The 22,945-nt window shown below is 35.1% G+C and overlaps 2 protein-coding genes across 18 annotated transcripts in view; one reads left to right on the top strand and one right to left on the bottom strand.

Moving 5' to 3' along the window:
- Positions 1-14,834, bottom strand: part of Myo31DF (Unconventional myosin ID) — a 69,451-nt gene extending 54,617 nt beyond the window's left edge. The window contains exons 1-2 of one of the 8 annotated variants that reach the window (XM_073968850.1): positions 6,838-7,093; positions 5,812-6,078 (exon numbers count right to left, since the gene is read on the bottom strand). In XM_073968850.1, the coding sequence (XP_073824951.1) occupies positions 5,812-5,903 (92 nt within the window). In that variant the 5' untranslated portion in view covers positions 5,904-6,078; positions 6,838-7,093. Of the gene's footprint in view, positions 1-5,811; positions 6,079-6,767; positions 7,094-14,694 lie in introns of those variants that run through there. The other 7 variants (XM_073968848.1, XM_073968851.1, XM_073968852.1 and 4 more) reach the window with 7 other exon arrangements.
- Positions 14,835-15,388: 554 nt separating this feature from the next.
- LOC141394459 (facilitated trehalose transporter Tret1-like) overlaps positions 15,389-22,945 on the top strand; it is a 54,691-nt gene continuing 47,134 nt past the window's right edge. For 4 of the 10 annotated variants that reach the window (XM_073968841.1, XM_073968834.1, XM_073968839.1 and 1 more), the window contains exon 1: positions 15,423-16,310. The gene's annotated coding sequence lies outside the window, so the exon portion shown is untranslated. Of the gene's footprint in view, positions 16,311-22,945 lie in introns of all 10 variants that reach the window. The other 6 variants (XM_073968836.1, XM_073968842.1, XM_073968837.1 and 3 more) reach the window with 3 other exon arrangements.

Below are 22,945 nucleotides of genomic sequence, written 5' to 3'. Positions count from 1 at the left end.
AATTTGGTAGCACATGACGTATTTTTTATAGGCGGTCACTGAAATCGGATGCGCCTTATAATCTTATGTACATCGAGCAATTTTTACCCACATAAAGGTTTTTTGAACAGTAAGATGTAACTGAAGGCACACTTTGGCCGCTGAATGAAAAGTGGAAAAATCGCTACATATTGATAGAGATACACTCGCTGTATCTGAAATGCGCATGCGCCTTAACTGATTTTAACGAATTCGCGAATTATACGTTTTTTAACTTTTATGTTTTTTCTTTGGTTGTAATTTCAATATTACTTTCTATTTCATAATCCTATTGTTTATCAAAGTAAGCAAATACACGTTCGGGTTTGTCATCGCATTTTCCCTGAAGAAGTTTCAGCGAAGTCCGTCAGTCCTTGCATCGAAATTTAGCGAAATAGTAGAATAACTCCCAAAAATGTTTTTTCTATTTTTCGTATTAAACAAAAAAATATATTTTTGAAATAATATTCTAACAATAAGTTTTCGTCTTTTGTTGTTGCTGTAATATGGCAGTTATAAATCCTATCGTTAAAATTTTGGTTTCATATTTTTCTACGCGTTGTCTAGAATCTGTAAGTATTTTTAATTTATTTTTTTCGAGTTTTATTTGGACTCTAAATTAGTATAAATAAAACTTACTCCAAGATTTTTTCAGTATTTCTTGATTTTCCGCGAAAATAGAAATACATTTAGTAAATATTTAGGCATCTGCGGATAGATATTAAATGCTGTTAACGCTTTATATATACATTTTCTTATTACAGCAGAAATGGAAGTTTTAAATATTTGTTCTTTATAAGGGAATGAAACCCCCATAACTTTTGAGCGCAGCATCCAATTTTGTGAACGCGAACAGATTGGAAACCACGATTTTTTTCGTAACCCATGTAACAAAAATCGGGTATGTGCTCGCAAAAAAAATTTTAATTTTTTTTCAATGGAATTGTAAAGGAAATTTGAAATTTACCTTATGTATCATATCATATCATACACCCGTCCATAATGGTTGTGTATTATACAAGCTACTTCTAGCTACTTTAAGAAGAACAAAAATAAAAATAAGGAAATCACTTTTTGCCTCCTACTTTTCCAACCTGCTGTTTGATTGATGATTGTCAGTCAATGAAAACTCTTCGAAGCATCATTCCAGCAATTTGAGTGAATTCAATTTTAGTGCAGCAAAGATTTACACTTTCAACTTGTCCACTTGTTCGATGTCTGATTACCTTAAAATGTACGAGGAAATCACCTACTGTTTTATTTAGGAGTCGGCAAGTGTGTCGTCTCAGTTGGCTCCGTAACGTCAAGTGTTTTCCCCAAGCTTTATGAGATACATAAAATATCTCATTCAGGTGTCGACGTCGAGAATAATGGAATGAAGCAGTAAATTGTTCAATAGAAGTGGTAAATCGTTGCATTAATCGCTCACTTAAATCAACATAAAAAGAACAGCATCAATTACCACCATCAGACGTAATGCCTGCTAGAAATTGAATGGCCATTTGATGATCGATGCCATATAGAGTGTGGAAGATTTTGAATATTCTTTCACCACATCCATGCACATTCGACAATACGTAAGCTGCATCGCTATAAAAAAATGCCTATATCGCCCCCTAGATCTATCATAAACAAAAGGTTTTATAGATCATTTTTGGGAAAACGAGCCGCATTTATTGTCCATAGCAAAATGACGCGGCGACTATAAGGGAAGGGATTCGGTGAATTGTTAAAGTGTAAAAAGAGTTTTTTTTTGGTAGAAAATAGTTTTTTTACAATTTTTTCCTTCTTCTACAAAGTATTGTACAATAAAAATGTGTATATTGTTAAACTTATTTGATTTAAGCAAAAGCGTAACAATTGATATTTTGAAAGTTGTAGCCTCAATATCCTACCGAAATGACTGAAAATTGGTATTTAGTCTTCGTTGGGGGTATAAAACATTTCACCTGATATTTGTCGGCACAGGTCCACGTCTTCATATAGCCCCCATAGAACGGTACATCCCGATTTTCGGTATTTTGAAAGTTGTAGCCTCAATATCCCACCGAAATTGCTAAAATTTGGTATTTCCAAATTTTTGGCATTTCCACCTAACATTTGTCGATTTAGGTTCAGGCCTTCATATAGCCCCCATAGAACGATACCTCCCGATTTTCGGTATTTTGAAGGTTGTGGCTGTGGTTATACATTTCTCTATTTTATTGACTTGTCTGAAGAGAATTTTAAACAGAAAAATTGTACACACTAACATTTTTTTATTTATTTATTTTTATTTTATTAATCAACTTTACAACTAACCTAACCTATGTTATCACTACTCAATGTGCATATGAAATAATCCTATTTAGTTATTTAAATTGAATCCTTACATGTAAACAATAAATGGAATACATTATGCAAAGCGCAGATATGTCACTACTCCAAAACATGGCATTAAAACATGCCTTATTAATATTAAATATAGAAAGTAAAATTGAGATCACTAGCAACTAATTAATTATATAAATTCACGTAAATTCATTTTTTATATATATTTACTATACAAAGAAAATTACGTTCCTGCCACAAGGCAGAAGCGCACAGAATGTATTGTACTCTACTTAGACAAACATATGTTGTCGAAGTCGGGGTAATGCTAAAGTCTTTCAATTTATTCGGCAAGGAATTGTACAGCCGAGCAACACGTACCATAAACGAAAGATCCATGAGATGGTGAACTGTGGGAATCTCAAGTTTTTGTACCTATTATTGAAGTATTTGTTGCATAATTTTTCATATGTCATATGTTTCGATTGCAATGTAATCAGAAGCCAAAAATATGCCCAGGCCCAAAATTTGACATAAATCGGACCAAAAATAGGGGTTGCATAAAATTCCGCTGTCTATTCATAATATATATAATAGATACCTAGTACATTTACTACAATATTTTTTCATAATGTGTTCTTTGTTAAATAACGGCTTACTAATTAGTTACTGATTTTTTATTAATAAATACAATTTTCGTGAAAATTTGATTGAAGCTTACACATTTCTGTATGAAAAGCATCATCAAGAAATGCATATTGTTTGTATTGATGGCATCCATAAATTTTCTTTAGTACATATTTCACAAATCTTCCAGATGTAATAATCTCAATTTCAAATATTTCATATTTTATGAATTTACAAAACTGACCTTTTGATATCTTATTGCATATATCATATTTTAAATCGCCATTCGCTACCGTCTGTTACACCATCCGTATCGGTGATTTTCAATTTTTGCATTAGTTGGCCGGAAGATGATTGAAAAATAAAACATCTATACATGGGCTATGTATCTATCTATCTATCATGTGTGAAAGTCAATGCATACACGCACGAGTGCTTAGTCCAAAAAGTTTCCTCTTCCTGTTGTTGTTCACATAATTATTACAAAATCTGCAGACAAATACAAACATATGTATCAAATTGCCAACATTATATCCTAACATATGTACATATAATATAGATTATTACTTACGAATTTTGTAATCACAAAAGTCTAAGTGCATCACAGAATTCATCACATTTTTAAGTATGGATGAGATCATATCCATGGATACAATATGTCTGTCTGGTTACGCTAAAACTTGTAACAATTTGTACCAAATGTTGCTGGAAGTCGAGAGAGACATTTTGACAGTTCTTTTAGTGGGAGTTTGCAAATTCTTGCTGGACAAATTTCTTCTAGCAAACACTTGCAAACTCTTCTTCTTCCTGAAAACAATCAGCTGTTTTTAATTGTTCGGTGATTTATGTTTGTGAAAATGAAAAACAATTTTATTGTGGAAATAGCAAGCCTAATTGTAATGTTTTTTAGGAGAACAAAGTTGAAAATTTGAAAAATTCCTTTTTTGGGGTCATTTTCTTTTCTATTTAAAATAATAATATACAAAATTTTTGCTGGGAAGGTGTCTGTTTACTTTTTACAACTTTCTTGCAAAAGAGAATAAAAACTCCTTACTCTCTGAAAAAGTTCTTGCTGGGAAAGTAACCAGACAGACCTAATTTCATGTCAATAAGTAATAAAATGTGTTTATTTCAGGATTTGATTTTCTTCATATAGCTCTTACCTTTAAAGATATCTTTGTAAGAACGGCATAGAATGGATGAAGGCCCCAAATTTTGCATTTCACCCATTGACTTAAGATTTATCCTTTGCAGATTATTTATCTCTTTGTTGTTGTAACAGTGTTTGTTATTATGCTTTTATGTTCTTTCTTCTTTTCAATCTGGCTCTGGGTCTATCTTCAGTTCCAGGAAAGTGGATGCTGGAGTCAGATTGAATAGAAGAAAGAACATACAAACATAATAACAAACACTGTTACAACAACAACAACGAGATAAATAATATGCAAAGAATAAATCTTAAGTCAATGGGTGAAATGCAAAAAATGCATATTTATCTCGTTAGCCCCGGATTCCTTACAAAATTTATAAAAGCTGATTCTGCCTCATATTCCTTCATTTAGTTATTTTTCTTTAATATAATGCTGCCGCCTTGCAGTCTGCATGCCCCGGTCCGATTCCATGCCTTTATGTTGTCGAAAAAATATTAAAAAATAGTAGATGGACAAGGGAGACTACCTCTCATACCAATGAGTGCACCACGATTCATATTAAATCAATGATATGGGGCCTACAGTTTATCGCCGAGTCCGAGCGGCGTGTCCTAAGACACCACCTGTATAGAAGTTTTACATGGCTGAAATACTCAGGAAATGTCGCCACATTACTGAGGGGTATTTTGCCACAGATTTGATGTTGCTTAGCCGGGGAATCGAACCCACGACCTCCTGCGTACAATACGGGTGTGCATACTATTGCACCAAGGTGGAACCCAAACTGTTAACATTGTAGTTCCTAATTAAAGACCACTCATGTTTTTAATACCAATAAAGCGTAATATTTGATTATATTGCGATAATAGCAATTAAAGGTTATATAATTGATGTCAAATGTAGAATTATTTGCCTTTTGTAAAATTTACCTTTTTTAGTGTGAAGGCCACTATTTGTAAGATTTTTAATTAATTGAGCTGAATGAGCTAAGGAGTTTTTATTGAAAAATTATAGGTATCTAGCAAAATCCCACACATCAATTTCTATGCGACGATCGTTTCGTTAACTGTTTAGGTTAACATCACCAGGCATATTAGATGTGGCTAGACAATTTTCGACATTTTGGAACTTCTATTTGAACGTACAGTATTGCAATTTTTAGTGTTATCAGGTAAAAAGACACAGCTAATAGGTATTAGATAAAATAACCAGTCCCGCTAATTATTAAGATTGTCAAAAAAAAACATTTTTATGATTTTAAATTTTTGATTTCATAATAAATTTATTGCTTCTGTGTTCAAAACAAATGTTTTGAAAGATCTTCGACAATTCTCTTATTTTTGTTTATTTTTGTTAACAAAAAGGGTCAGAAAAATATAACCGACCACAAAACCACAAACAGGTACCTTGTATTCAAAATTGAAAATGTTCTAAACGGCAACACTGCTCAACAGTGACCATTGTTTACAACTTAAAACCAGTTCAGTTTCTTATTGGAATCATAAAACGTGTGGATCGTCCGAAAAATTGAAATGAGAGAAAAAGAGAAAAATAATTAGGGTGCAGAAGAAGTTAGTACATAGTTATCTAGTTGCGTTGCCTTGAACTAGACCAATTAACATTGTATGTAAATCGACTGGTCAGCGGCGAAAAAGAGCTGGCTCGGGCAAAGCGTTAGAGTCAGTTTTGTTGTCAATGAACTTACCTCTTTTTCAAGTTGTCCATGAATTTTTCCGTTGTTATCTCATCGAGAAGTACAAAATCTTGTACTCCCACTTCGCGCTGTTGCATTGCCATTGTTGTTTTTTCTTGTAAATACTGTTGACGTTTTCGTTGTTACTCTCAATTTCTCAATACAAATAGTTGTCCGTTGTTGTTCAGTTTAAATTACAATATTTACATATGTGCACGCAATTAGTATATTTGTTGATATGTATAAATCACTTTCGTTGTGTGATGATACCTAATGCTGCTGATGTGACGAAAAACGAAAAAGAAATTTGGTCAAAATACTTCTGGCCAGGCCAGGTCGATGTGAACAACATCACAAAAGAAAACACTAACACATATATACACGCACAACTAAACGCGTATGTACAATTTTTTAATATGAAGAATAGAGGAAAAAGATATTAAAGAAACCGTCGTCCACTAAATCGATCAATCTAAACAAATTAACTGTCGTCTGTTGTTAGTTAATCTGCCAATCTGTTCACTGTGATGTTCATTATTGTGTTTTTCTGTTTTGTTATTGTTGTATGTTTTTGACGTTTATGTTTTATGCTTCTTCCTGATCGTAAATTTCATTTCACCCGTTTCATAATTTGGCAACTATGTATATAGCCATGTTTGTATGTATACTTTGACAATTAATTTCTGCAGAACGACACGATGACGATCACAAATTTCTTCTGTGAGTGCGCTCAAATGTTGGCGTTACTCATATCCAACATTAGCGCTCATAGAACTACTTATGGTATTTTGCAACTTATCTTTTGGATTCGAAAAAATACAAACAAAACAAACACACATATTCATCACGTCATCCGCGATGAAGGAAGGATATCAACAAAACAACGCAACTATGAAATCTTCATATTGTATGTGCGTGTATATGTGTGTATGAGTAATGCAATGCAATTTGCAACCAATGAAACGAACTTTTGGAATCGATTTACGTTTGTTCAAGCCATGTATGTCATGTAAGTTTGTTTTAACCTTCATTCACTACCTTCGATTTCAATAGAAAACAACAACGGACAAAAGAGGATGATAAAAACCATAAACGATAATTAAAATATTAAAATGAATGACACACACGACCGACCGCTTTGTTGAACTTTTTAATGTTTGCCACCAATATTTTGTTTCGTTTTAATTTTGCTGTTGTTGTTGCTTTTTCGACCGCACGACCCGCACAAACAATCCGCGTCGATTGTTGAATTTGTTTTGAATTGAATAATTTGAATTAGTTGGAGTAGGGCGATAGGAAAATCGACTTTCGATTAATCGATTAGTCGACTTTTCGGTTGGGAAAAGTCTAATAATCGAAGTCGACTTTAGGTTATAGAGAAAATCGAATAGTCGACTTTTTTCTCTTACAACGATTTGTATATGATTTGGCAGGGTTGCCAACTGTTCCGAGGTAAAAATCGCTATAGACAAGTTGTATTAAAAACCATGGCCCAATTACAAGTCCGAACAACGTGCCGCACACTAAAACACCGCTTATAGAGACGGTAGAACATTTGCTAATATAGTGTGGTATTTTGATAAGTTTGAAACAAGTAAACCCCTAATGAACATGTAGTTTTTTGATTTCAAAAACAAAAGATTGAAACAGCTTCTCCTTTTTCAATGAATTTCCAGCGACCTCAAACCTATTTGCAAGAATTCTACTTCTTGCGAGAAATTATGCATTTCGTGGAATGATATGGAAGCATTCAAATTGAAAATCTAACGAGTTTTCATTCATGTTTACCAAAATATTCAATCAAATGTGAAAAAATATTAGTTTTTTAAATTCAAATAATTTATTGACATTTCCTTATTTTGTTTACGTTTACCTTTGACACTAATGCTTGGTTTACATTTACGAAATCCACTCGTTTTCAACTGTCAATTCCATTGCTTCAACGTCAAATGAAATCGAATGGATTTCGGATGAGTTTTCATTTGACGTATACGCAAAGGAAGTGACAGTTGACATCGAGTGGATTTAGTAAATGTAAGCCAAGCATAAAATTACAAACAAAAAACAAATTTATATGTGGTTGTTGTTGAGTTGTATTTGTTGTAGTATTTACTTTACCTGTAGTGGGATTCTGTAACTTTTTTTTCTACCGAACCGATATTGATAATTAACGAAAATTTTCGGTTGAATTACCGAAAGTGCTATTCTGTAACTCAATGTTATCGATACAAAAATTTTAGCGACGAATATCGGTAGAATGACGGAATTTAAAAGAAGATGCACGTCATTTCAAAATGAAAAGCGTATACGAAGTATATAAATTACTCTAATTTTTAAAAGTTTCTTGTTTTTTTACGAGAAATAGGAAAAATCACACCTTAAACGAAATAATGCTCATTCAAAGTTAACATAATTCAAATTTCTAATGAAATTATTTAAATCACTATTGTATATAAAATATTAAAGCCTTTTGCAGGGTTTACCTTCTCTATATTATATCTCTATTTGAAATATAAGCCATGGAATTGACATTTGAAACCCAGTGGGTTTATTAAATATTAAAAATCTTAATTAAAATACGTTTACATACATATAACTATATTTACTTTATTTTTTATTTATTCCGGTGGATTTTAATTGTCAAATCCATTGGATATACGTATAAATTGTCATAACCCGACCAGTTCTAATGTAAAAGTTCATTTAGACTACGCTGGATTTAGCAATTATCTGGCTTTATTTGACATATGTTGTATGAAAATGACAACTTAAATCCACTGGATTTGCTAAATCCAGCATAGTCTAAATCAGGCATAATATTCGAATATGGTTGAATTGTTTGAAACGGATGATTTAAAATCCTAACATTTAATATGTATATTTTGAACAGGAATATTAAAATTGTGTATATTGATCTGTTATTTCAGAATTACGTATTATCAGGGAATATAACGACCATGGTGATATTCTTCTTTCTTTCAATGTTGATGCTAATCGAAACCACCAATACATTTTTATATGGGTAGCAACTGTTACTGTTATCCTTCAAAATCTTTTGTTGGTACTGAAAATAGTTATTTTCTCAGAGATTTTTCCCGCAATTCTGAAGGTTTCCAAATGACCCCCAATTTCATCCACTATTTTATAAAATGTATCCATTTCCAATTTGTCATAAGCTTCCTATTGTTAAGATTGAAAGGATCCTCCATACGTCGCAGAATTTTATTTTTTACGCGTAAGGAATTGTGTCTCAGCTTATCTTTTTATTTGCCATGAAGTATATTCCAAAATCATTTCTTAAAAAATTGATTTTCATTGATTTTTTTGTTTAAAATATGAAAACTCTTTTATATCGGTAGACTTAACGACTCCTTTTTTTTCGTCGGTAACTGACCGATGATTTTCGATAAGTACCGACATAAAAATCGGTAAAATTTGTATACAGAATAGCACTTACCGACAAATATCGTTAACTATCGACATTTGTCGTTAATTCCATCGGTAGAGAGTTACAGAATCGCACTACTGATTTGTTCTACCATGAAGTCTGTACTAGAGTTGTACAATCTAGTTCATTTGAAAGATCTGGTTCAATAGCTCAGCTCTTTTAACTGAACTAGTTCAGTAATCTAATTCATAGTTCACTATCCAGTTCAATCATTCGGATCAGAATCGTTCACGGGCTCGTATCATTCGCTTGATGAAAACACACACACATACACATAGGAACAAACATTCGAGTAGTATAATTAAACTGCAAAAATATTAGGTCATGTTTATATTATAGCCTTTTGTAGGGTTAACCTTCTTTATGAGGATTTGTTTGACGTATATGTAATGGAATTGACATTTAAAACACAGTGGGTTTTTTAAATCCGGTTATATATAAACGTACTATTAGATAATTTTATTCGATTCATAAAGAAAGATTAATGGGTACTTTACACGATATATTATTTCACATATGTCCTGTCACTTAGCATATACATTTTTGGTCTGTCCCAGAAGTGCAAGAATCTACTAATTTTTACTATTTTTTCCGATAACATAAAGGAAAAAATGTTATCGTAGTAAAAAATAGTAGCTTCTTGCAGGTTCTGGAACAGAGCAATTGTGTATACAAAGTGACAACCCATATGTAAAAAACATATCGTGTAAAGTACCCATAAGTTCGTATTAAGTTGTCCTTCGGAAAAAATTGTAATTAGAATTTCATTTAAGTGGCTGGCAAAAAAACTTATGTTGTGTGTTTGTACAAATTATATTATAGAAAACGGCGTCACTTTATTCATATGTGAATGACATGCTGAACTAGATTGTGAATCGTTCGTTGATCGTTCTTTGTGAATATTTCGGTCTGTGCTCAGTGAGCTATTGAACTATAATGAACTATATCGACTGATCTAGTTCATACGCTGAATCGTTTTATTGAATCGTTTAATTGAACTAGATCGTTCATGAACTATACAACTCTAGTCTCATTAAAATGTTTCATGAAATTAGGCGTTTCTAGATCGATTTCCATAGTAGGGTATATCATGAAATTGCTGTAGTGGGGAACTCGACCTAAGAACGCCTAATTTCATGAAAATTTTTAATTAAATTCACGCTAGTGTGGACCGGGACTAAGCAATAAATCTGGTACGATAAAGTAATAGCCTGTTTATATCATAGATTTTTGATGGATTAACCTTCTTTATGAGGATTTATTTTATGTATACGCAATGGAATTGATATTTGAAACGCAGTGGCTCTATTAAAACCGGTTATATGTAAACGTACTATAATTTAATTTTCGAAGATATGAAATATTTTTAACAAGAATTTTTTTGTATGTAGCGATGGTCTGTTATGCAAGAGACATTGTTAACAATATTTCAAAAAACTATTTTCAAAGAAAAGTGCAAAAATGTTGTTCTATGTCCTGATTTTTACCTCTGTCGGGGCAACGCCGTTAATGACTAGTATAATATAGGGCAAGCCTGGCTAAAACAGGACTTTTCATAGTCCCAATTTACATTAGGCGAGTTTACTTGCGGCAATTGTTAGGTTGATGGAGAGAGAGGTGAGGTATATGGTAACCCTTTGCCTCTCAACACCCTCTCTCACCAACAAACCGACAATTGCCGCAAGTAAACTCGCCTAATGTAAATTGGGACATATATAAGGTATGTCTTTTTACGTGATATTTTGTAATAATTATTGCGAAATGTTACTAAATGCTGTCTTTTTACACAAAAGTTCAGTAAAAGAGAGCGAAGTGAGAGAACAAGTTTGACAGTTGTTTGCTGAGAAATTGCTAAAAGTTGCTGAAAGAATTTTTCACAGCAACCTTTAGCAAGTTCGATCAGCTGTTTCTTAATCATCTGCAAATGGTCAGCTGCTCAATGTTTATCTAATTTTTTGTGGAAAAATACTACAAATATTACGACTCAGGTTTATTTATTGATTATTTTATTAATATATTAATTATTTTCTATTTATTTTGCTTAAAAATGAAGAACTTTTTCATTGCTTTGGAGTTATTTTTTCGTTCATGCATTGGCGCCAATGTTTTTGTTTTGCTTATCAACTGTTATCTTGCTAAAGTTTACTAAATGCTGTCTTTTTACTTTTTTCTCTATTTTCGTATCAAAGAGTAAAATCTCTCTTGCTCTCTGAAAAGAAGTTACTGAATAATTAATACTGAAAAAGTAAAAAGACACAACTATAATTAGATTGTTTGCACGTACTCTGGACATATCCTAATGGCTATTCTACACGATATGTTTTTTTTTAATACGTAATGTGTTGTCACTTTGTGTATACATAATATTGTTACGGAATTAGATTTAACTAATCTCCGTGTAGACGTTGTTTTATTCCCCAGTACGATTTGTACCAAATAAAACAGGGTTCCTTTTAGATTACGTTTCTTCAATGCTTTTGGTTTGTTCCAGAACTGCAAGAATCTACTAATTTATACTATTTTTTCCGATAACATAAAGGAAAAAATGTTATCGTAGTAAAAAATAGTAGCTTCTTGCAGGTTCTGGAACAGAGCATTTATTTACTTTATTACACTTATTCGGAACCGACTTTAATTACTAAGCACGCAGCTCGTCTCTAGTTAGCACGCAGCTCTTCTTTAACCGATCTGTTCAGTTCAACGCTTTAAACACAACTAACTCGCCGTTGCTTGTTCCACCTGAATTTATCTAAAAATTCCCTCGTTCAAGAATCCTCTAGAACACGTCTGGCAACACCTCGAATCTGTGCATCGAACACACAGACGCACATTCGCACTAATGGGTACTTTACACGATATGTTTTTTGCATATGAGTTGTCACTTCTCCCATAGAAAATGTATATGCAAAGTGACAACTCATATGTAAAAAACATATCGCGTAAAGTATCCATAAGTGAACAACCAGACTCACATACATGAGCGAAGATCAGCACAAATGGACAAATGACGTAATTACAACAACAAACAAATGCAAGAAATAAAGGAGTAACAAACTAAACGATAATTACATGATTAAGACAAAATAAACAAAAGCACATTAATGAAAGGTAAAGTAACAACTAGAATGATGAAGAGAATTCTACATGGTAGTTGCTGTTGCTTAAATAAAGTAACTGCGTAATAAAACTTTACGTTACAATTCAAATTTTTAAATTAACGGAAATTAAACTAAATTAACTTAAACCTATCAGTTACATTCGTAGCAATATATACACATAGTTGTTTTTTTTGGAAAATATCTTCAAAAAACTAGAAATTTTTAGCGAAATTGCCTACAAAGGGACACTAATTACGAGCATGCCAAAATTACGCCAGAAACACTATTCTTTCTGTAGGAATCCATGGCAAAACTACTGAAAAAGATTCAGTGCATACTACAATAAACAATAGTTTTTATAATTATATTTACAAATATACAAAAACCTAAATGTAGGTGCTCTAGTATAACCTTATATTCTGAATAAGTTGACAAAAGAAAATTACACCATTAAAAAAAAAAACATTGTTCCACAACATCCCATACGGGACAAGCGAGACTTCCCTCATATCAATTAGTGCACCCCGATTCATATTTAGCTCAATAATATGGGACCTACTGTTTATCGCCGAGTCCGAACGGGGTGTCTTAAGACACCACTTTTGGAGAAGTTTTTCAAGGCTGAAATACTCAGGAAATGTCGCCAACATTACTGAGGGGTATTTTGCCACCGTTGAAAAATGTTTGATGTTGCCTGGCCGGGGAATCGAACCCCCGACCTTCTACGTGCAAGGCGGGCGTGCATACCATTGCACCACGTTGGCACCCACCATTATCTTTGTTTTTAATAAAAAGGAATTGTCAGGGAAATAAAAATTAAGTAAGTGTTATGTATGCCACCAATATTTTATGAGTTTGTTAGGGTCAGCCCGATTTTTATCTCTGTCTGGGATGCTAATATCGAATCTGGTGTTATTATTATAAATTCTTAAGTAGTCGATCGATTTATCTGTGGCTCATCTATATACATACATGATAGAGTAAAGGTACTCCATCATCTCTGTTCTGAATGCATACCAGAGACTGGCTTTGAGTGTGATTGTGTATGATCGAACACTCATAACAAAAAAAAAAACTATTCAACTCAATCAAACAATCGACTGTAAAATGTTTAATCGAGTCGCTAACACAATCAAAAAAATTTTGTGATCTAACTAGTGGTCTGTTCCTTTACTTCTGAAAATGGTAAAACCGGCAATAGTAGTAAAAGTTGTAAACTGCTCCCATATGAATTGTGTTGTGTCTGAAGTAAAGGAACGCCTTTCGAGTAAAAAGTAGTAAAACTTGAAGATTCTTGAACGTAAAGGAACAGAGCTTAGAATTGAATGAAGTTGGATGTTCACGATCGAGTGGCTCGCTTCATTGTTCTGTCTACGAACTTATATTTGATTGCTTCAATGTTACGGGCATCCTTTTGGCACTGGGACAAGCTCTCCGGCTGCTTAGGAACTCTCAGAGTGAGTCCCAACCCGCTCCATACCAGTCCAGATACCGAACACAAAAAAGGTAGGTACTACTTTCCAAACCATAAACACAAAAGACCTCTTCCCACACCAGAGACTTGATGATAATGTCTCACACTAGCCCGCCCATCCCTGGCTTTATCATCCGCATTCATTTACTTAAGCCCCGAATCCACACACACACTTACCGTGCTTGATTTACCTTCGTTGACTCATCCCCGTATTTTAAAACGCCTAGCACTTCATGTTAATGATAGATATATTAAACTGTTAATTTACTCTGATATTAATCCTTCGACACGACATAATCCTTATCAATTAATCACAACAATATACATAAACACAAAAAAATCTAGGACCTACAAAGTTATATACATCTTGCCCATTTCCTGGCAACAATCCTTTCACTCGTCCTACCTAAAGGAGCTCGCTTAGGTGGGTTCTTAAAGTTCCAAAACTACTCTTGAACTGACTAATAACTTTGTATATCCTATCTAACAAAAGTGAATTTTCTTAATGAGAAACTATATTCTAAAACAAAAATTACACAAAAAAAAATAAAATCTTAACCTATCTTACTCTTTTCCTTTCTTCCTTTTTTTCTCTGTTGTAATTAATATATAATTATGATATTTAATATAAGATTTTAGCAGCTCTTTATCCTGCGTGGCAATATATTTATAAATGTTTGTATCCTTTCCTTTTACAGGAGGCTCACAGCAAATTACACGAGGCTAGGAGGATGTTTTCTACGTATGTTGTTAAATATAACCTCACACGGTTTCCACCCTAAGTACACACTGGGGAATCCGTCTTATTGGTAAACCGATGTTACCTTCGGGAGCCGCTCTACGGCAAGAATAACAATAAAAAGTAGTTACAGTACCTTGGATGCTACCTCCTCGATCGACGAGAGTGGTTCTGTATCCGTTTCACAGCCTTTGCGCTTTTCTTTTGGTGGAAGATCTAAATCGACTGCAATTGACCGATCCGACAGTTTCGTCTTGGTGATGGAGACTCTTTGTGCTTTACCAAAACCCAACAGAAATAATTATAAAGATCTTCTGTTTTTCTTTTATTTGCAGCATACACATCCACACATCTACAAGCAAGGCTGGTGATCCCTTAAACACTCCGTAATATTATCTTATTTAAAATTTAAATAAAATTGCTTAATTCGCTTTATTCTATTACTCGGCCGAGTTTCGTTCTGGTAACACACGTCAGCACTTTGAAACTAACCTTTTCACAAATTTTAAGTTTGGTTAATTTTTCCTTCCTTTTATACCACCATAAACCCTTCCAATAAAACAGCCATTTTTCTAAAATCTTCTCTTGAGTGTATGTGCCTAAACATCTTATTAGCGCAAAACTCAATATAAAAACGCTATGTTCAATAATCATGGCGGTTACATATTTATGAATGAATTTTTCCTTTCCTTTTGGTACACCCTTTACTACAAGGTATTGCCATCTTTGCGTTTTTCGTGCCTTCTTTAATCTATTGCAAATCACATACCATTTTTGTTTCATTTCATTCGTTCCGCTACGAGAAGATTGCAAATTTTATGACTACTTTGTGTTGGTTACTCTCATTTCGTCACTGACGAACGATTTCATTTACTCAAAAAACATAAACACATGACAACGTTCATTCAGGAGTTTTATAAAATTATACAAAATGCAATACTATAGTATTCCCTACCCTTCGTCCGCAACTAATCAATTTCATATCCACTTTAAAATATTTTGTTGTTATTCAAACAATTGAATTACAACAAAATATGGACTCGAGCTGAAATAAACACAAAAATGCAATAACTAACCCGAATAAACAAAAGAAAATTGATAATTTGTAATGTTCCTTTAAATCGGATATGGAATTTAATCATCAGTCGATGACAACCAGGCAAATCAATCCCTTTTATATGCACCGCACTCATTCTACATTTTGCCGTTCTTTGAATTGGGACATAAACAAAAGAAAGAAAATAGCTATCGCCCGCATCTACTCATTTCCTGCTGCTTGAAACTAGTAGCCTTCGATTGCAGCCATATCCTTACCAGGTCAGTGCCGAAACAACAATTCATTGAGTCTTTTGCACATCGTCTCCGCATAATCTTGTTACGAAGGGCATTTAGCAAGTCGGGACAAATCCGCCTGATGTGGTTCCCTCACTACCAAAAAATTTACAAAACAAGACACAATGCCACGGTGATGAAACAACTACATCTTGGACACCCCCAGATTCCTGCTGATGGAAAGCTGTCTCCATGTCGCAGTGTGACGTCATTGTTTGGATGTCCCATCCCCTTGGTATACAACTGACACGGAAAACGTTTTGAAACCCTGCCTATTGCAGTTCCCGCAACAAAACTCCGATGCTACCAGGACTCCATGGGGAGCAGCGGTGTGCGGAACTGACCGGATGTATTTTGCCTTAACGTGGGGAATTCCCACACCCTGGACGTCTCAAGCCGGGCAATTAGGAAGAAACCAAGGTATGTTATTGTAAAGTTTCTAATTGAAATGTATAGTCGGCCTGCCCCGACTAGGTCAAAATCGACCTATAAACTCTTTGATTGATGTGGACAATCCTTCTAAAAAGGGTTCCTAACGTCAAAATATATTGAAATTCATTGTGCGGCTATGATTACTCCTCGACCGTTCTACTCTTTTGGTATTTGTGTACCCTGTTCTTTAGGAATACCGCAGGATGTTTTGGGGAATTGATTGCGCATAGCCAATGTATTGATCATAGCAGATATAATGGAACTTGTTCATATGTCCTATCGGCATTTTGAAACATATTGTCGAATTTGAGAGATCATTTTTGGCCAGTAATACAGCCTCTTCAATCGGTGAAGCGTTTTGGCAATTCCGCCATGAGCTGAAGTTTTATCCTCGTGGGCTTTTTGAATTAGTAAATGTGTCAGTGCCCCCGAACCCACAATTTCCATTGGGTATCCTCTTGCAGTGGATCATTATCGAATCTAGTTCGCTTGTAAACCAGTCGTTTTTGACTTGGATGTCTGGTAACTTCTCCTTATTCTTTTCGACGACATCTATCAGTTCCTTATACACCTTGGACTCAAATTCCGCAGTTTCAAAGTCAAAAATCTCATCGGTGGCTACCACTTCTTCAATTGCAGCTGCCCGAGAGAGCATATCCGCGACCACATTATCTTTTCCCTTGCGGTGCTCGATCTCAAATTTATACGCTTGTAATTGAAGGGACCAGCGAGCCAGTCTTCCACTCAAATCTTTGAGGCTCATTAACCACTTCAGACTAGCGTGGTCAGTTATATAAGGCACTCCTTTTCGGTGACACTATAGTTTTTCTGACATTTATTAAGCTTTTGTGAATAAAAAGCTATAGGGTTCTCCTCCCCCTTTTCTCCCTTTTGAAATAATGCTGCGCCTATACCCACCTCTGAGGCGTCACATTGAATAAAGAAAGCTTTAGAAAAATCGGGGTTTTTGTACCGGAGCAGTTGTCAAGTCTTGCTTCAAGTCTTCAAAGGATTCTATGGCGGCGGGTGTCATTTTGAACTTTTCAGTTTTCTTTAGGGTGTCGGTCAAGGCTGCGGATTTACTGGCAAAGTTTTTTATAAACTTGCGGTACCAGCCCGCGGTTCCTAAGAAGCTTCGAACTTCCCTCATCGATTTCGGAATCTTGATCTTTTGAATCGCTGCAACTTTCTCAGGATCTGTCTTAAGGACCCCTCCACCGATGATGAAACCCAAATATCGCAACTCCTTGAAGCAGAACATACTTTTCTTTATGCCTATTGTCAGGTTTGCATTTTCGAGACATTGAGCTACTTTTTCGAGGGTGGCCATATGTGATTCAAAGCCAGCATTTATTATCAGCAGGTCGTCTAAATATACAAACACGTTGGCTTTGAGTCGAGCTGGTATCACTTTGTCCATTAATCGGCACAGGCGTTGGGCCGCGTTACACAGTCCGAATGGCATCACTCGGAACTGGTAAAGCGGCCTGCCTGGGACTGTGAAGGCAGTATATGGACGTGATTCCTCATCCAGCTCGATCTGCCAAAATGCGTGTTTTAAATCGACGCTGCTAATATATATTGTCTGATCTATTCTGCTTAAAATTCCCTCAATGTTCTGGAGCGGATATGCGTCTGTAATAGTCAGTGCATTCAATTTCCGAGCGTCTAAACAGAACCTAGTTTTTCCGGGTTTACGCACAATCGTAGTTCTGTTGCTCCATGCACTCTCGCTCTCTTCTATGACGTTTAACTCTAACATTTTGTCTACCTCCGCAAAAACTATTTCCTGCACGGCTGGCGATATCGGATAGTGCTTATCCTTTACCGGTACCGCCTCTTCCACTAATTTGATTATGTGTTTCTCAAGGTGCGTCTTTCCTAGACCTCTTTTCTCGAACGAAGGGAACTTCTCGACAACACTTCTTAACTTTTTCTCCTGTTCCTTGGACAACTCATGCATATTCCTCTTGTGGTCAAGTCCGGTGTTTTCGAACTGGGTTTGTAGTTTTTCCAAATCCAATTCATTCGCTTCTAACACATCAGGGGCCAGTCCAAACGTACGCCAAAAATCAATACCCAGATAGACGGGTTGGTCCAAGTCGGGACACATATAAAAGGACATCCTTTGAACATTGTTTTTATAATTGACATCGATGTCGATTTTTCCTAATATTCGAAATTTTTGGCCAGAAGCTGTGCGAACATCTGAAAACATTTTCTTTATGGTGATCCCGAGCTCATCAATCAGTTCTCGGCATCCCTTGCCAAGGATGCTGACAGTAGCGCCAGAATCCAGTAAACCTCTGCACTGCACTTCTCCTATTTTGAAATCGGCATACGGCCTTGGATCACCGTCATTTCCAAATTTCCCTACTGTCTCGGCCACATTTTTGAATAATCGTTTTCTCTCCTTGAATTGTTTTCTAATTTTTAGTATCCTTTTAGACGGACGTTTTTGCTCACACTTCTCACTAACCCTCTGGTCATCTACGTCAATTCCCGGGGTTTCTTTTGGATTCGTCACGTTTTCATCAAAAATCCTTTCTTTTATTATCTCATAGTTTTGTTTTCTTATTGCCAGTGGAAGGTAATGTCGAATATGTTTAAATTTTGGAGTTGATTCTACATTTGTTTTTGCTGTCGGTTCGATGTGGCAGGGGGTTCTATAGGACGATGGTTCCCCGCCTTGACCACGTTCCTCTTGCCGTTTCCCGACTTACAATTCTGGCAACATGGTGTTATTGTGTCTGGCTTTCCACATCGGTAGCAGAACCTATGCCATTCTGTCGACATACAATCCATGAAAACATGGCCTGTTTGTCTACAGTTCCAACATGTTACCACACCCCCAATGGCAGCTATTTCTTCTTCTTCTTCAGTGTCATTAGAACTTTGAATGTCCACGGTTGCCTCATTTACCTGTCTCAGTGGCCTTTGTTGGGCAGACATGTATTTATTGTCCCTCTTCAGGAAACATCTTTCGGCCTCTACACATGCAACTCGTAATTGTTCCAAAGAAGAAACAAACATGGGGAAAACTAATCTTCCCAAATTCTCCTTTAAATTGCTCTTAGCAATTTTAACTAACTCAAACTCAGATATGTGGTATTCTAATTTCGAAACCAGTATATTAAAAGCATGGAAAAAGCTGTCTACAGTCTCTCCAGGTTGCTGTTTCATATCTAGTAGGTTCCTAGTAGACTCTAAATATGAGTTTTGTGTTCTATATCTGCTACACAGGGCACTTTTTAATGCTTCCCAACTATCTATCTTTCCTCCTTTTAACTGTAACCAATACCATTCTTGGGCTTCGCCTGAAACTAACAAATGAAAGTCTCGCAAAACTTCGGCCCAGGATAATTGGTTACTCCACTGAAGGTGTTCCACTCTAAAAACAAAGTCATCAACAGAAAGCTTACTTTGATTGCCATCGAAATTCAAACCAAAATTTTCCACTCTACATCCCCTACGTTCCATCACTGGCCAATTCATTATTGGTGGCAATACCTGTGGCACAGGGGGCAGTGTGTTATCACTTGTATTTCTTTGTGTCTGGGGTGGTCCGGTGGGTATATTTGCATCGGAACCACCACTATTTTGGTTCTGTGGTCTGAATTCATTTGGACCTGTATGACGGGCCGTAGCTAAAGCCCTCACATTTTCATTTATTTGTGAGATAACCTCATGTACCCTACTCATTTCTTTGGCTACTGCTTCCTGGACTAAGGTGTTTATATCCTGCTGTACTCCTTCAGCCCTTGGAGTTGTCTTACTACCGGAAGCCATAGCTGTATTACCTAGAGGCGTGGTATTGCCAAAGGTTCTGCCTAAGTTGTTATTCGAGGTGTTAATCGTAGCCGACAGATCAACCGTCCCAGATACTACACTTGGGTTTGTTGTTGCCATTCTCGCACCTGACATATGTTTGCGATATTTTTCCAGTAAATGCTGTGGAGCTTTATATTGGTCAAAACTACTCGGATGAGCCCTCTTTATACGGGTACTTCTCCTAACTGGACTCATTCACTAAGCCTATCTACCAAAATTACTTTCCGAAAAAATCCTCCAACGAAAATACTCAATACGTTTGCAACTAAAAAGTGTATAATTTGAACTGTATGTTAATATTATTAAATTATTGTATATATATATATATATATATATATATTCTTTATAGATTTGTCCGGGGATTCGTCCTTCGATTTTCAAGGAAACCAAGCGTGTGCATTGTGTGGTTTTTGTTTCACATGTGAGTCACATATTAACATAGTGTTCTCTGACGAGATTTTTGTGGGAGAGATTAATATCTACATATCTACTTGATCCGATTTCGTTACGATGTTGGTACGATTGGTTCGCTGGGTTGTTACTGAACAATACACACAACCACAAACGCTCATTTTGTGTGTGCGGATAAAACTCATCAAACCTGATCGTTTTGTTCGAGCCTATTTTAAAACAGTCATTCTATGCAGATCAAACACAACAACGTTCTGAACAAAAATCAAGTAAATGAACGATGTGATGAAATTTTTTGTGATCGAAGTCATTCTCTGATGCATACTGTCTAGAAACACAAAGGATTCTGGTGATACAAATCCATTCAATATGGAATTTTTCATATATTCAAAATCCGTGTAAAATGGAACCATTATTAGATGAATATTAGAACAATTTGTACATCTATCAATATGCTTTCTATTCTGCTTATATTCGCGTTGTTGCATATAGTCTTATTTGAGATGTATTTAAGGTAATTGCTTTCTGGGGTTCTATACATATTTGTACAACATCTAATCCACTTACGTTCAAATACACGAATTTCCTCCTTGTATGATGGGGAAATATTAGGTTTGTTCGATAACACAAAGGTTTGTACAAATTTGTACAAACTTTTACAAAATTCTGTTCGATAACAAACTTGTTCTATACAATAGAAATGAGAACTAGTTGCAAGTACTTGCAAGACTTGCAAATACTTTTTACCTACGAAGTTATCGAACAGACCTATTGAACCACATAGGGCATCCGTGGAATTCTGTAACACATTTTCTGAGTTATGCTAAGTTTACATTTACGAAATCCACTCGATTTCAACTATCAATTCCATAGCTCAAACGTCAAATGAAATCTCATCTGGATTTCATTTGACGTTTAACCTATGGATTTGTAAGTATTTTAACTTTTTTGAAACTGTGTCTGAATAAAAATAATTTTTATACATGAAAAACGCATTTTTGGCTTTATAGGTATATTGTTTTGAGGACATGTTCGTTAAAGTAAAGAAACTTATCTAAATATAAGCCCAGATTTAGTTAGGAATGGTTTTATTTTCATATTTTGATTTTATCCCAAAACTTCTCCAATTTCGTCTTATATTGCTGTTGCATTTGTTTACTGAAAACGATAGGGAACCAATTATTCCACCATTCTGATTACTAAAATTGCACAAAACGCCAACACCCAGCAAATTTTGGAAGTTGTGCATGTGGAGTTATGATTTCACAACATCCTTCGATGCAGTCCACACGGAGTTATGAAAAATGCACTCCGTTGGATACAATTTATAAGCGGTTGCTTTAGAGATCCCTACAAAAAAAAAAAAAAAAAAAAAACAGTTGGTTGATACCTACCCTACTGGCGAAATAATATCTACCACAAATAAAAAAGAGTGTATACATTTCTAAAAATTTGTTATAAAATAAAGAAATAAAAACTTAAGTTGGAACATTTTTGCGGTAGTTCACGAGATGGAAATTTTTAATGGAGTGGAGTGCAGTTGGAGTCCTTGTCGAAAGCTGAACTAGTGATGGGAAGTCATTATAATAGGGATGCACAAAACAATATATGTGATTGTAGTGGTAAGAGTACCAAATTTACTCTCCGATTGAGCACAAAATTTAAACATTTTATTTTTAATAGATTTTCTTTAATTGTTTGATATGGTCATATTAAAGAAGTCATTTTAAATAACAAACAATAAATTACAAGTGTTAATACTAATGTACAAACACTATTTAAAAAACAGTTCGTACATCCGTGCTTGTGTGCTTTCGTTGACGTCTCGCCAACGACAGAGCGCAAGAGAATAAGGGGTCGATCATCGATAACAATTATCGTTGAGTGGCGTTGCCTGTTGTCAAAATTGATCCACGTATGGCAACTCTCAACTGAAGTTGCGAATCTCAGTTGACGAAGCGGCTGTTTTTCAGCAACCACCAATTTTCAGTTGCAGTGAACATTTTCGAAGAAAAAAAGAAGTAAAATAGAAGGAAAAAATAAACATTTTGTTAACAATTATTGATTCTTTGCATCATTAATTAATTTTGTGTATCAATGTGGTGAAAATAACGACAAAGCAGCAGTTCGAAATATTAATTGATAAACTGAGTGAAAATCCAAACTTAGCCCGAGGAGTTCGGGAGTTTTGGCGAAACCAAAGCCACAGCGGATGAAGTGTGGAGGTCCATTTCGGACAGTTTAAACAGCCATGAACCTCTAACACGAACACCTGAAGAGTGGCAGAGTCTGGATTCACTTTAAAGCAAAGTTGAAAAAGAAAATGCCTCAAAATAAAATAAACTTCAACGACACTGGTGGTGGTCCAGCAGCAAATCTTT

This window comes from Musca autumnalis, unplaced genomic scaffold, assembly GCF_047663935.1.
Source record: "Musca autumnalis isolate F117 unplaced genomic scaffold, ASM4766393v1 scaffold_2, whole genome shotgun sequence".
Classification (NCBI taxonomy): domain Eukaryota; kingdom Metazoa; phylum Arthropoda; class Insecta; order Diptera; family Muscidae; genus Musca; species Musca autumnalis.
The sequence above is the reverse complement of the archived record's forward strand: the minus strand, read 5'-3'. Positions and strand labels throughout refer to the sequence as shown.